Source organism: Drosophila montana, unplaced genomic scaffold (assembly GCF_035044405.1).
Source record: "Drosophila montana isolate Dmon_TW-CO22-7 unplaced genomic scaffold, ASM3504440v1 contig_2106_1, whole genome shotgun sequence".
Classification (NCBI taxonomy): domain Eukaryota; kingdom Metazoa; phylum Arthropoda; class Insecta; order Diptera; family Drosophilidae; genus Drosophila; species Drosophila montana.
The window spans coordinates 36,983-49,816 of NW_026997017.1; the positions used below are offsets into that span (position 1 = coordinate 36,983).

A 12,834-nucleotide genomic window follows, 5' to 3' on the forward strand; every position below is an offset into this window, starting at 1 on the left:
CGGTGACTAGTCACGTAATATTTAAAATACTATTTTTAAAATTAAATCACAAATTATCCATGTTTAGCGGCATTAAATTGGCTTTTGAAATAAGAGATTATATCTACGAAAAGTACGCATCTCTACTAAATTGCTCAATACGATGAATGCATCTATCGATATACAATTCCAAACATAATAATCGCCTATCGCATTGATTGTTTTTGTTGTGTTGCCTGCCTGGTCCCGCTAGTTGAGAGCGAGTGAAATATACGCGGCTTTATTTCTGTTTGCAATTGCTGTATTTAACTTATTGTACATATTATAAAGATGGTGCTACCGCTTTTGCAGCGCTCCACGCTTCGTGGCGTTCAACAGCTGACCAAGCCATGGGCTAGCGCAGCGTGCAGTCTTCGCATGGTAAGGAGATTTATCGTGGAATGTGCGCTTATGTAATTTGCATTTATATTCTGGCCTGCATTGCCGCTTTTGGCCAGCTTTTAAAGACAACATGCAAAGTTCATGAGCTACAATCGGGAACAATCCTCTCTAAATGCACTCACACACATATATGTACATATATGCACCCATGCACTGCAGATACTTCCAATTGGCACCATTGCTGTGGCCATTGCCGGCATTTCATAATCATGCAAATATGAGGTGGTTATATGAGACGGATCCTGAAAATAGTTAAACAGTGCCAAAGAAGTGGCCTTTTAATTACTTTTATCGAAATAATTGCAACAAAAAAGGCCAAAACTTCAACAAGTTGTGCATTATTCCAACTAGAAGCATATTTGCTTTGCGGAGAGTATCTACCACGGATCCAATTAGGCAATATGGCGACACAGAGAGATATTAAAATCAAATAAGACTTATCCTATTGCTTGGAATTGCGCCAATTTCACGATTAATTATTTTTCTGTATTTGTGTGATTAAAAAAAGGAAATTATTTAGCCGGAAAAGTGAGGTAATGTCTTGAAATTTTTTTTTTACAGTAATCTCTCGACAAAAAGTACTTCGAGAATTGATCGGTCGTTCTAAATCGAAAAAAAAATGCTGAATCTTAATTTTTATAGTTCTGCTTCAAAAATTACGTTTTAATAAAGGGGAAAATACTTTTTTCACTGAATGAAACTTTACACAGAGCACAAGCCGATAGAACTTGTTAATTTTAAAAGCGACCTCTTAGACAAAGTTTACGAAAATCCACATCCAGAGTTAAAAGAAACTTTTAGAAATTAAAAGCATTTCATATTTAAGCCATTTTACCTGATTTAATAATCGGCACATGTTTATTTCACATGAGCTAGCGTAAAATGGGTGGAAAATTAAGTTGGAATTCAAATAAGAACTTGTGAATCGGTCAAAGCTTGTAATACCTTTATATTATTGATTGTTTATCAAATCGAGTTATTCAAATTATCAAAATCTGTAGGATATCTTCTAGGCATAACTACCATAGGTACTTTCCAGCTATGATTTTGTACAGGGTATTTCAGCTCGTCATCAAGTTTTTTTTATCCTACACACATGTAATGTGTGTACATAAATTATTTTGATTCCTCTACATATATATATATATTTATATACATATATTCTTTTGCACCGATTTCACTGAGTTTGCGCAAAAACCGGCCCAGGCCAGCAATTTACACAGACACACACACACACACACACACACACACACACACACACACACACAAGCACAATCATATTGCCAATTATACAGGTTTTTTGACAATGCAAACCGGTTAATTGTATCTGACTGATGTTCTAATTGGAACTTGGAAAAGGATTGTCGCACCGTCGTGTGAAATGTATTTAGCCAATCATTCATACCGATTGGCATCCACTAACTACCGTTGCTCGTTAGTTAGAGGCGCTTGCTTCGCTCTAATCTCTCCCACACGAATTGTTGTTGTTTTTATTTTACTTGGTTTTCTTTAATTTAGCACTTGCTCGTGGCTTGTTTACATACAGCGGCATATAAAATGTAAAAACTCGCGCACACACACACACATGTGCGCAGATTAGCGCACAATCATATACACACCGACACACACACAAAGGCAGACTTTGCGCAGCCGAGAAGCAGAAAGCGCGCCCCGTGGGTCGCAGAGTCTTGAGTTCGGCATTCGGGCACTTCTTATGCCCTGCAGCTGCAACAGCAGCTGGCTAAGAGGAAAAGCTCTGAAAAATTTGAAATAGTTGTTGCAAATGCGAAAAACAGCTCAAATTTAATTTCTTAGAATGACAGGGCTGTCATCAATTTGCTTTTCAATTCCTTCTGAACCGGTTCGCTTAAGGAATTTCAATTTCGCTCACACAGTGAACCGAACCTTGAACCGAATCAGTAGCTCAAAGAACAGCAAAAATATGTGGTTTAAAAAAATCAACTAAATTTGAATAATAATTTGAACGATTTATCTTCTACTCAATATTACTTGTCAGCCATAGACCATAAAATAGAGAAAAATGTATAGTTAAGGCCAAAACAAAGACCTCTCTTTCAGTCTCAATTGAGAACAGGTCGGTTTTGCTTTTTAAAGTAATTGTTGAATGATAATTGTGTAAAAAAGACTACACCAACAGCTTTAATGAAAAGCTTGAAAATGAAAAGCTTGAATCGGAACCATTTCGATTTCGATAAGTTTGATCGAAATGAAAATCTGAAACAGGCACAAATCGAATTCGATTTCTAAAAGCTAAACCGGAGTTGAGCTCTAGCCCAGGCCAGGAGAGTGTAGGGCATCCGCGGGTGAGGCTGTCGCAACAATCCAACATGCCGTACTTGTTGAGCTTGCCCTTGCGTTGATTTCGCGCCGCCGTCGGCATTTAGCTGTAGTTTATGGCCCCGGCCGCTTGACTTATCTGATTCGCCCGCCATTCACCCAACGGAGCCGCTGGCAATCGCAGTCACAATCACTTTTATAACGATATTCTAAGTCGGACAACATGGTCGGGCAAAACACGAATATATATATATACATACATATATATATAATTACATGTATGGAGAGTCCTTTGAAAATTCTTGTTGATATCGTTGACAGGCATCGCAGGACTTTCGCGTGGAGAGCGACACCTTTGGCGAGCTGAAGGTGCCCGCCGACAAATACTATGGCGCACAGACGATGCGCTCCCAGATTAACTTTCCCATTGGTGGTGCCACCGAACGCATGCCGGTAAGCCTGATGAGCTGCCATCATTGATCCTAATACAAACGGATTGTTCCTCCAAGCACAGAAGCCCGTTGTCCAGGCCATGGGCATACTGAAGAAGGCCGCCGCCGAGGTCAACAAGGAGTTCGGGCTCGACCAGAAGGTGAGCGAGGCCATCTCGAAGGCCGCCGATGATGTCATCTCCGGCAAGCTGTACGCCGATCATTTCCCCCTAGTCATTTGGCAGACTGGCTCCGGCACCCAGAGCAACATGAATGTGAACGAGGTACGTGGCCCTAACCAAATCTCAAGTGTTTCATTTCCCGTACTCATAGCCTTCCTTTGTCAGGTAATCAGCAATCGTGCCATTGAGCTGATGGGCGGCAAGCTGGGCTCGAAGACGCCAGTGCATCCGAACGATCATGTGAACAAGTCGCAGAGCTCCAACGATACCTTCCCCACGGCCATACACATCTCGGTCGCACTGGAGCTGAACAACAATCTGAAGCCGGCGATCAAGACGCTGCACGATGCGCTCGCCGCCAAATCGAATGAGTTCAAGGATATCATCAAAATTGGCCGCACCCATACAATGGACGCGGTGCCATTGACATTGGGCCAGGAATTCGGCGGCTATGCCCAGCAGCTGGCCTATGCCCTCGAGCGCATCGATGCCTGTCTGCCCCGCGTCTATGAGCTGGCGCTGGGCGGCACAGCCGTCGGCACCGGCCTGAATACGCGCAAAGGCTTCGCCGAGAAGTGCGCCGCTAAGATAGCCCAGCTGACGGGCCTGCCCTTCGTGACGGCGCCCAACAAATTCGAAGCACTCGCCGCACGCGATGCCATGGTCGAAGTGCACGGCGTGCTGAACACCATTGCCGTCAGTCTGATGAAGATTGCCAATGATATACGCTTTTTGGGCTCGGGGCCGCGTTGCGGTCTGGGCGAGCTCTCACTGCCAGAGAACGAGCCGGGCAGCTCCATAATGCCGGGCAAGGTGAATCCCACACAGTGCGAATCCCTTACAATGCTTTCCGCCCAGGTCATGGGCAACCAGGTGGCTGTCACAATTGGCGGCGCCAACGGACACTTCGAGCTGAACGTATTTAAACCATTAATTGTGTCCAATGTGCTGCGCTCCATACGCCTGCTCTGTAAGTAGCTTTGCCTCTCTCTCTCTCTCTCTCTCTTGTTCTGTTTCTTAAGTGTTCCCTTTTGCCATTTGCAGCCGATGGCAGCCGCACCTTTACGGCAAACTGTGTCAATGGCATTCAGGCCAACAAGGAACGCATTGCCAAGATCATGAACGAGTCGCTGATGTTGGTCACCGCACTGAATCCGCACATTGGCTACGATAAGGCGGCGAAGATAGCCAAGACGGCGCACAAGAACGGCACCACGCTCAAGGAGGAGGCCATCAATCTGGGCTATTTGACGGAGCAGCAGTTCAACGATTGGGTGCGACCCGAACAGATGCTGGGACCCAAATAGACCAAGACCCATTTACATAGCTACCAAGTTGGCCCTGCTTAAACCGTCTGGCTATATAGGCTAGCTGGCGACCATATTTCAAGTTTGTTTTTCAGTTCAAAATAGCTGCCACAATAAAAAGCAACTCTTTGGAAATTAACTTACGTTTCAATTTGAAAATACGCGACAAAATTGGTTATTTTTTTATTTTGTAGCCGAATAAAACAACCTGGTAAAGAGATGTTGTTGTTTGTTCGGCAACCCGTCATGTTTCAGCCGTGCCAAATTCTGATCAGCTTTCGGCGTGTCGGCACCTCGTCGCTGATGCTCCAGTGTAAAAAGCCGAATGGCGTAAGTGTCCATCGGACAACAGATAGATCCTCTCTTGATCCAACCATTTTTGGCAGAATGGCAAATTTCGTGTGGAACGCGACACCTTTGGCGATCTGGAAGTGCCGGCGGACAAGTTGTACGGCGCGCAGACGATGCGCTCTGTTCTCAATTTTCCCGTTGGCAGCATTGGCGAACGCATGCCGGTAACTATGAATCGGTGTCATCCCACTCCCACTCCCAATCCCACGCAATCAAAAGCAGAAATGGTGAACAACGTTTTGTTTTCGCAGAAACCCGTCATTCAGGCCATGGGCATTCTGAAGAAGGCCTGTGCGGAGGTTAACAAGGATTTTGGGATGGATGCCAAAATAGCGGATGCTGTTTCCTCGGCCTGTGACGGTGTCATTTCGGGCGAATACTATGTCAAAGGTCACTTCCCGTTGGTCATCTGGCAGACGGGCTCCGGCACACAGACGAACATGAACGCCAACGAGGTCATCAGCAATGCGGCCATCAAGGCAATGGGCGGCGAACTGGGCTCCAAGAAGCCAGTGCATCCCAACGATCATGTGAACAAGTCGCAGAGCTCCAACGATACCTTTCCGGCGGCCTTGCACATCTCGGTCGCACTGGAGCTAAACAATCGCCTGCTGCCCGCCATTTCGACTCTGCGCGACTCTCTCATGTGCAAATCGTTGGATTTCAAGGACATTATCAAAATCGGTCGCACCCATCTGATGGATGCCGTCCCCATGACGCTCGGCCAGGAGTTCAGCGGCTATGCACAGCAGCTGACCAATGCTGTCGCACGCATCGATGCCTGTCTGCCCCGCGTCTACGAGCTGGCCCTGGGCGGCACAGCCGTCGGCACCGGCCTTAACGCGCCAAAGGGCTTTGCCGAGAAGGTATCAGCGCGCATAGCGGAGCTGACTTCCCTGCCGTTTGTGACAGCACCGAATTTCTTTGAAGCTCTCGCCGCGCGCGACACCATGGTTGAAGTGCACGGCGTGCTGAACACCATTGCCGTCAGTCTGATGAAGATTGCCAACGATATACGTTTTCTGGGCTCCGGACCGCGCTGCGGTCTCGGTGAACTAAAGCTGCCAGAGAACGAGCCGGGCAGCTCCATAATGCCGGGCAAGGTAAATCCCACACAGTGCGAATCTCTAACCATGATTTGTGCCCAGGTGATGGGCAACCAGGTGGCTGTTACAGTGGGCGGCGCCAACGGACACTTCGAGCTGAACGTATTTAAACCATTAATTGTTTCCAATGTGTTGCGCTCCATACGCCTGCTCGGTGAGTAACCAAGTTGTAGGGCATCTGCAGTTGCAAACACTCAAACCTTTCCACTTGCAGCGGATGGCAGCGTCAACTTTAGCAAGAATTGTGTGAAGGGCATCGAGCCCAATCGTGAGCGTATTTCCAAGATCATGAACGAGTCCCTGATGTTGGTCACAGCTCTCAACCCGCACATTGGCTACGACAAGTCGGCCAAGATAGCAAAGACGGCGCATGAGAATGGCACCACACTCAAGGAGGAGGCCATCAAGGCTGGCATCACCGAGGAGCAGTTCAAGGAGTGGGTCGATCCCAAGAAAATGTTGGGTCCCAAGTAAATGTGTGTTCAGTTTGTGTACTTTCAAATCGACGATTTGAATAAAACTCAAAAGTTGCTTCAGTGAAAGGCCTATCGATATATTTTAGTTATGTTACAAATGGGAAACAATCGATAACTATCGATGTTACTGCATGTTGCAGCTCTACGCAACGAAACTGACAGCTGTTTGTGTTTGTGAATTTCACATTGTTTTTACTGTATAAATTGACGCAAAATCAAAGTCTGGTGCTAAATCAAATTAAATTTCTGGCTCTTTTCTGCTTTATTATTTTAAATTACGTTTTGCGAGCGATTTTTTAGTATTTAAAGGGCCATCGGTATGTTGTAGATGTGATTATCTAATTTCCTACCGCAAACTCAAACGCAAAGAATCGACCATTAATAATATCGATGTTTAACAAATTGTTAACAACGAAACGTACATAAATTGTAAAACAAACACACGAACAATCTCACACACACACACACGCATACTAATACGAACGTCTAGTGGCAGCCGGAAAATCAATCAACGAGGCGAGTTAGATTTAAAAAATTATCAGTCCCTGACCATAGAACAAAATCGAAACTTCCATACACATTGTAAAAAAAATATTGAGAACAAGTTTGAAGACATTTACATTTCGAAACCATTACCATATTGGCTGTGTAGTTATGTGCATACGTATATATTTATAAATAAATCAAAAAAAAAACAAAAAAACAACAGCAGTGACGACGGCTATTTCTACGACGCAATACCAAACAATCGTCAGTCTAGGCAGCCAACGATCGATATATCGATAGCCGACGATCACAACTGAAACGCATGACAAAAGGTGGCGCCGCAGTCATAAACAGCGACAAGGACAAGAAAAGCGTAGGCCAGACAAAATAAAAAGGTGAGCACATTGCAAATATGAAAAAAAAAAACAGTATCATATATCCCTTCCTCCACTCTCTCTCTCTCTCTCTCTTTCAATCGCTAGGCTTTTCGCTCCGTTACTGTTTATCGGTGCGGCTGTTGTTGGTCCGGGTTACAACAACAAATAAGTTCGAACTGCAATTGGTAAAATGTCTGTAAGACTGTTAACCGTGCGACTGGTTAAACATGGTCGCTACGTTCTACGAAGCTATTGGAATCGTGAAATACACTCCAACATTTTGGAACAAAGCCATTTAAAGACACGAAGCAAGCGAGGCTTTCCCCTAACATCCGTCAATGTTCTGCGGGTGAGTGGATGCGCTTTAATTATGCTACGCATGACATTTGCCACTTGTAAACAGCATACTGAGCACAAGTGCAAAAAATGGCCGCTTTTCCACAGCAAAGATTGAGACAGCAATAGACTTGTTGCGCTCACACACGAAAGTGCGAGTGAGTACAGAAATCGTGTTATCCTCACAAATCGAATGTTTTTTTTTGTTTTGAGCATTTTTCTATGTTTGATAGACATTTTTCATTTATAATCCAGCAATATTTACACGTCCTTGTGCGGGCTAAGTATTTTTGTAAATGTCTCTTTGCCATTGTTAAATAATTTGTTTAAAAAAAAAACCTATTTTTTTGAGTGATTTAGTCAGTCAATCAATCAATGAATCTGGATAAAAAGTTGCACATATAGAAATAATAGAGAAAAATCCTGTTCAAAGGGAAACTAGCCTAGCCTTGCCTAATCAGGCAGTCAGTCAGGCAGTCAATCAATCAGTTCAATTAGCCAGTTCAATCAGTTGAAAAATATCTGAAAAAGGTGCCCTCTTTCTTCTCTATAAATAAATTTGCTAATTATTTTCAACGCAGTAAAAATACAATTAACTGCGATTGAATATGATTGAAAGTTGTGATTGAAAGGTTCAAGAATTTGTGGGCAAGTGTCATCGTAGCACATACTGAATATATGTGCATTGAATAGATTGGTTTATTGTTTTGCAGAACACAGCCGCACCACAGCCGACGGCTAATGTGTTGCCACGTTGTTGCCCGGCGGCGGCCAGCCCAGCGAATGGCGGACTCTTTCGGTTTGGACAGCATGCGCGCAAGCTATTCATTGATAACATCTTGAGCCGTGTGACGACCAACTATTCGGAGGAGCTGCGTCAGCGTGCAACACGCAAACTATTCTACGGCGATTCGGCGCCGTTTTTTGCACTAATTGGCGTCAGTCTGGCCACCGGGTCGGGTGTGCTGAGTAAAGAGGATGAGCTCGAGGGCGTTTGCTGGGAGATACGCGAGGCGGCCAGTCGCCTGCAGGCGGCCTGGAACCATGACGAGATATCCGAAACGTTGAGCAGCAATTTCAATATTGATCATCTGGAGGTGGGTCCACCCATTGCCAAGGGCTGTGCGGCCGTTGTTTATGCGGCCAATTTCAAGGAGAATACCGCAACAGCACAAGCCATGCCCAGCTCCGAGGATGCAGCACGTCCGAATGCGGCTGGCAAAATGCCAATTAACAAATCGACCATATGGAATCATCACGAGCTAATGTCACCGCTGCAAAATATGTCGCGTTTTGTGCACAACTTTGGCGGCTCCGTTGATAACATCTACAGCTACAGTCAGCCAACGGCTGCCGCCGCCTTTGTCGATGGACTGGCAACTGGCGGACAAACGGGTCAGCCAAAGGAGGAGCATCGAACGGCATCTAGCAGCGACTACACGCAGGAGCAGGAGCACGAGCAGCAGCTGCATGCTGCGGCCGCATGTAGCTCCATTGAGCGCTATCCCCTTGCCCTAAAGATGATGTTCAACTATGATATACAGAGCAATGCGTTGTCCATATTGCGCGCCATGTACAAGGAGACGGTGCCGGCGCGTCAGCGACGGATGAATGCCAGCGCCGAGGAATGGGAACGCCTGCTGCAGCATCAGACATTGACGCTGCCGCCCCATCCGAATGTTGTCTGTATGTTTGGCTTCTTTTGCGATGAGGTGCGCAATTTTACCGATGGTCATCTGCTCTATCCGATTGCCCAGCCGCAGCGCATCAATCCGCAGGGCTATGGTCGTAATATGTCGCTATATTTGCTAATGAAACGTTACGATTATAGTCTGCGCGGCCTGCTGGATGCCAATGAGCTAAGCTCTCGGACCAAAATCCTGCTCCTGGCCCAAATGCTGGAGGCGGTCACGCATCTCAGTCGGCACGGTGTCGCGCATCGTGATCTGAAATCGGACAATGTGCTTATTGAACTGCAGCCGAATGATCAGTCGCCGCTGTTGGTGCTATCCGATTTTGGCTGCTGCCTGGCGGACAAGGTCCATGGCCTGCGTCTGCCCTATGCCGCCAATGATATTGATAAGGGCGGCAATGCGGCATTAATGGCGCCTGAGATCTTTAATACACAGCCCGGTCCGTTTGCCGTGCTCAACTATAGCAAAGCGGATCTGTGGGCGTGCGGTGCATTGGCCTACGAGATCTTTGGCCAGCCGAATCCCTTCTATTCGGCCAGCGGCGGCATGGCGCGTGCCCAGGGTGAGCTCACCTATTCGTTGAGGAACAACGATTATCGGCACGAGCAGCTGCCGCCACTGTGCGACACGTGTCCGCCGCTGTTGCAGCAGCTCATCTACAATATACTTAATCCAAATCCATCGAAGCGTGTCAGTCCCGATATTGCGGCCAATGTGCTGCAGCTCTTCCTTTGGGCGCCATCCAAATGGCTCAAGGCTGGCGGCATGCCCAACAGTCCCGAGGTAACAATATACGAATAATAACAATAACCATATGGATCTAATCTATAAATGTTACCACTTATACAGATCCTGCAGTGGCTTCTCTCGCTGACCACCAAGATCATGTGCGAGGGCCGTCCACAGCCAGGCGGCAATGCCAACAGCTGCCAGCCGGGCGGACGGCATGCCTACGTTGAGTATTTGCTCATCTGCAGCTTTCTGGTGCGGGCGCGCCTGCGTCGCATCCGAGGCGCCTTGAATTGGATACAGAATGTGGTCGCCGCGTAGACCACGAGAATGTTAGGAGTGGACACTTTTGGAGGGGCGTTTGGGCGTTGTTTACATCTTGTTATTCTGAGAAGTGAAAGAAATGAAAATAGATTAAAGCGTGTGATAACTAAAATATATAGTATATATATCAACATACATATATACAATATATATATATATTGTATATATATACATACATATTTTATAAAAATTACAAAATTAGCCGCATACTAAAAACAAATGCATTTTGTTATTTTCATCAACTTTTTGAGCCGGTTGCGATACATAAACTACAGTGATCGCCCGATATAAACATTTATTTCACAATCGATTATATTAACAATTACATTTTAAATATCTTATGTACGCAGTTTCTTTTTGTTGTAAGCAAATTTGGGCTCTTTTTTTATAAATCAGAATCGCCTCATTTATGGATTTATATTGGTTTATCAAATTCTAGAATCGTTCGGTTCTGAATATACTTCAGGTATGTTATAGAAAATATATAGATAGTATACATATATATATGTATATAGTTAAATATTATATCGCATTTGTTGTGTGATAGTCTATTTAAATGATGGCAGATTGTTGGCATGCGCCCTTTGGAGGGGCATCCCTTTGATAGGGCCTGTAAAAGTTTACCTCATCTCCAAACGGACATCGCAAATATTTTCTAAGGCTGAGGATAAGATGTGATAAGATGTCTGTGGAACCCTGTTGGATCTTACAACTAGATATTTTTAGGAACAATCAATCGTACATCGAGTATAATTTCATTTCAAAGTTATCTTAATGCTATAGCGTATATAGCTGGCATCGGAACGATCCGACAACAATTGAGTTGCCAACTGTCCAGCAAATTGTACATATGTTATTTGTATTTGATTAGAGATTTGTACGTTTTGTGGATTTGTATAAATTAAATAGATATGCATATGCCAGCCTAATTGTATGTGGCTACGGAAATCATTTCCTTAGCGACAGCTAGCAGCCCAATTATATCCTGGGACTTGTTTAAATATTCTTTGAGCGTATTGAAATCCAGGAACTGCGAAGTGCACTCCACAAGCAACCATTGGAAATTGTGCTCTTTGACGGTAATGCAGCGCCCTTCGCCAAAATCGAACGTGTAGTGGATATTGTTGTCCGCATTGTGGCCCAGCAACAGGTTGCAGCCAAATTGTTGGAATTTATCCTTCAGTTCTGGCAGCATAGCGGCAATATTCTTGCCCTCTTCTAAAGCAGTTAATCATAATAAAATGCTCTGAGTAGAAATCAAAAACAAATACATATAAAGTTATGCTACGCACCGATTTCCTTAAACTCGGCCTGCAGTTTGTTTTGCTCAGCATGGATATACCCCAGATTCACGACCAGCTCGGAGAGTTTGCCTTTGTAATCGAAGACAGTTGCGTTTGTGGTTAAATCATTTTTCCATTTGTCGATGGCTTCGCCAATCTCGTGCAGATAGTCGGTAGTTTCGGTAATCAATTGCTGCATCTCATCCAGATCATCGGCAATTTGTGCCAACTTATTAGTCATAATTGCCATTATTTCACGCAAGAACAAACACTGAAGGTTAATCTTTTCGAAACGCGCTACGTTCGATGACAGCAGCACAATGCACTTGCCGATAGATTTCGATGCACGCGCAGAAGACACTGCACCAAAAGTTATCGGCTCGGTATTTATTTAATACCATTCACGGATGGCCAAAAAAGGATATACTGAAGAAATGCAAATGCAAGGTTACGAAGGTTACGAAGGTTACGATAACTTTTCAATTGGGCGTTTTCTGTTTTTTTTTTTTCGAAAAACATTTCCAACCTTGGTGAAAAAGGATGCAATGCAACTGTATGGTATATACAGAAGGGTGGGGGATCTTCGCAGACATATTCTTGATCAGCCAAAAAGTCGGAGACTCGGAGACAATAAGGGCGGGGAATTTCAAAATTTGTGTAGTTGTCTCCATATTGAGATCTTGCCTCGACGACATGCACATACATAGACAGAAGATGTCACCTTCGATGACATGCGAAGCAGAATGTCATCCGTTCTGTCTGGCTCAATGACATTCTCGCAGACCTGTCACATGCAAGGTCCGTCAAAGAAAGTCCAGTTGACGTTCGACTGACAGCAGGACTTTAGTAGAATATCTGACTATACCATAAAATATGTACATATATAAAATTAAATATGTACATAAGTGTAAGTTCTCGGCTAAAAGACAACGAATACAATTCACGTGAGTCAATTTGAACAAATGTTTTTTCAAAAGCGCAGTTATTATAACATATATTTAAATAGCATAGAAAAAGGTCACTTGTAAAAAAGA

General features: G+C 44.6%; 4 protein-coding genes across 5 annotated transcripts; 3 read left to right on the forward strand and 1 right to left on the reverse strand.

Annotated features, from left to right (window-relative positions):
• The first annotated feature begins 210 nt into the window (after positions 1-210).
• Fum1 (Fumarase 1) lies at positions 211-4,773 on the forward strand. Of its 2 annotated transcripts, none has more exons than XM_064680236.1 (5): positions 211-399; positions 3,040-3,171; positions 3,233-3,433; positions 3,497-4,301; positions 4,376-4,773. In XM_064680236.1, exons 1-5 carry the CDS (start codon positions 310-312, stop codon positions 4,636-4,638), a joined length of 1,491 nt encoding a protein of 496 aa, XP_064536306.1. In that variant the 5' UTR covers positions 211-309; the 3' UTR covers positions 4,639-4,773. The 2 variants fall into 2 exon arrangements, with proteins under 2 accessions (XP_064536306.1, XP_064536307.1); XM_064680237.1 differs by lacking the exon at positions 211-399 and adding an exon at positions 2,829-2,944.
• Positions 4,774-4,832: 59 nt separating this feature from the next.
• Positions 4,833-6,637, forward strand: LOC135426905 (probable fumarate hydratase, mitochondrial). The gene is made up of 4 exons (XM_064680235.1): positions 4,833-4,968; positions 5,025-5,153; positions 5,241-6,249; positions 6,310-6,637. Exons 1-4 carry the CDS (start codon positions 4,858-4,860, stop codon positions 6,567-6,569), a joined length of 1,509 nt encoding a protein of 502 aa, XP_064536305.1. The 5' UTR covers positions 4,833-4,857; the 3' UTR covers positions 6,570-6,637.
• A 413-nt stretch (positions 6,638-7,050) lies between these two features.
• On the forward strand, positions 7,051-10,629 carry Pink1 (PTEN-induced putative kinase 1). The gene is made up of 4 exons (XM_064680234.1): positions 7,051-7,452; positions 7,540-7,783; positions 8,484-10,247; positions 10,314-10,629. The coding sequence occupies exons 2-4, from the start codon at positions 7,625-7,627 to the stop codon at positions 10,512-10,514; spliced, it is 2,124 nt and encodes a 707-aa protein (XP_064536304.1). The 5' UTR covers positions 7,051-7,452; positions 7,540-7,624; the 3' UTR covers positions 10,515-10,629.
• A 95-nt stretch (positions 10,630-10,724) lies between these two features.
• On the reverse strand, positions 10,725-12,129 carry LOC135426908 (uncharacterized). The gene is made up of 2 exons (XM_064680239.1): positions 11,810-12,129; positions 10,725-11,735 (listed from the first exon to the last, which is right to left on the reverse strand). Exons 1-2 carry the CDS (start codon positions 12,048-12,050, stop codon positions 11,443-11,445), a joined length of 534 nt encoding a protein of 177 aa, XP_064536309.1. The 5' UTR covers positions 12,051-12,129; the 3' UTR covers positions 10,725-11,442.
• Positions 12,130-12,834: the final 705 nt, after the last annotated feature.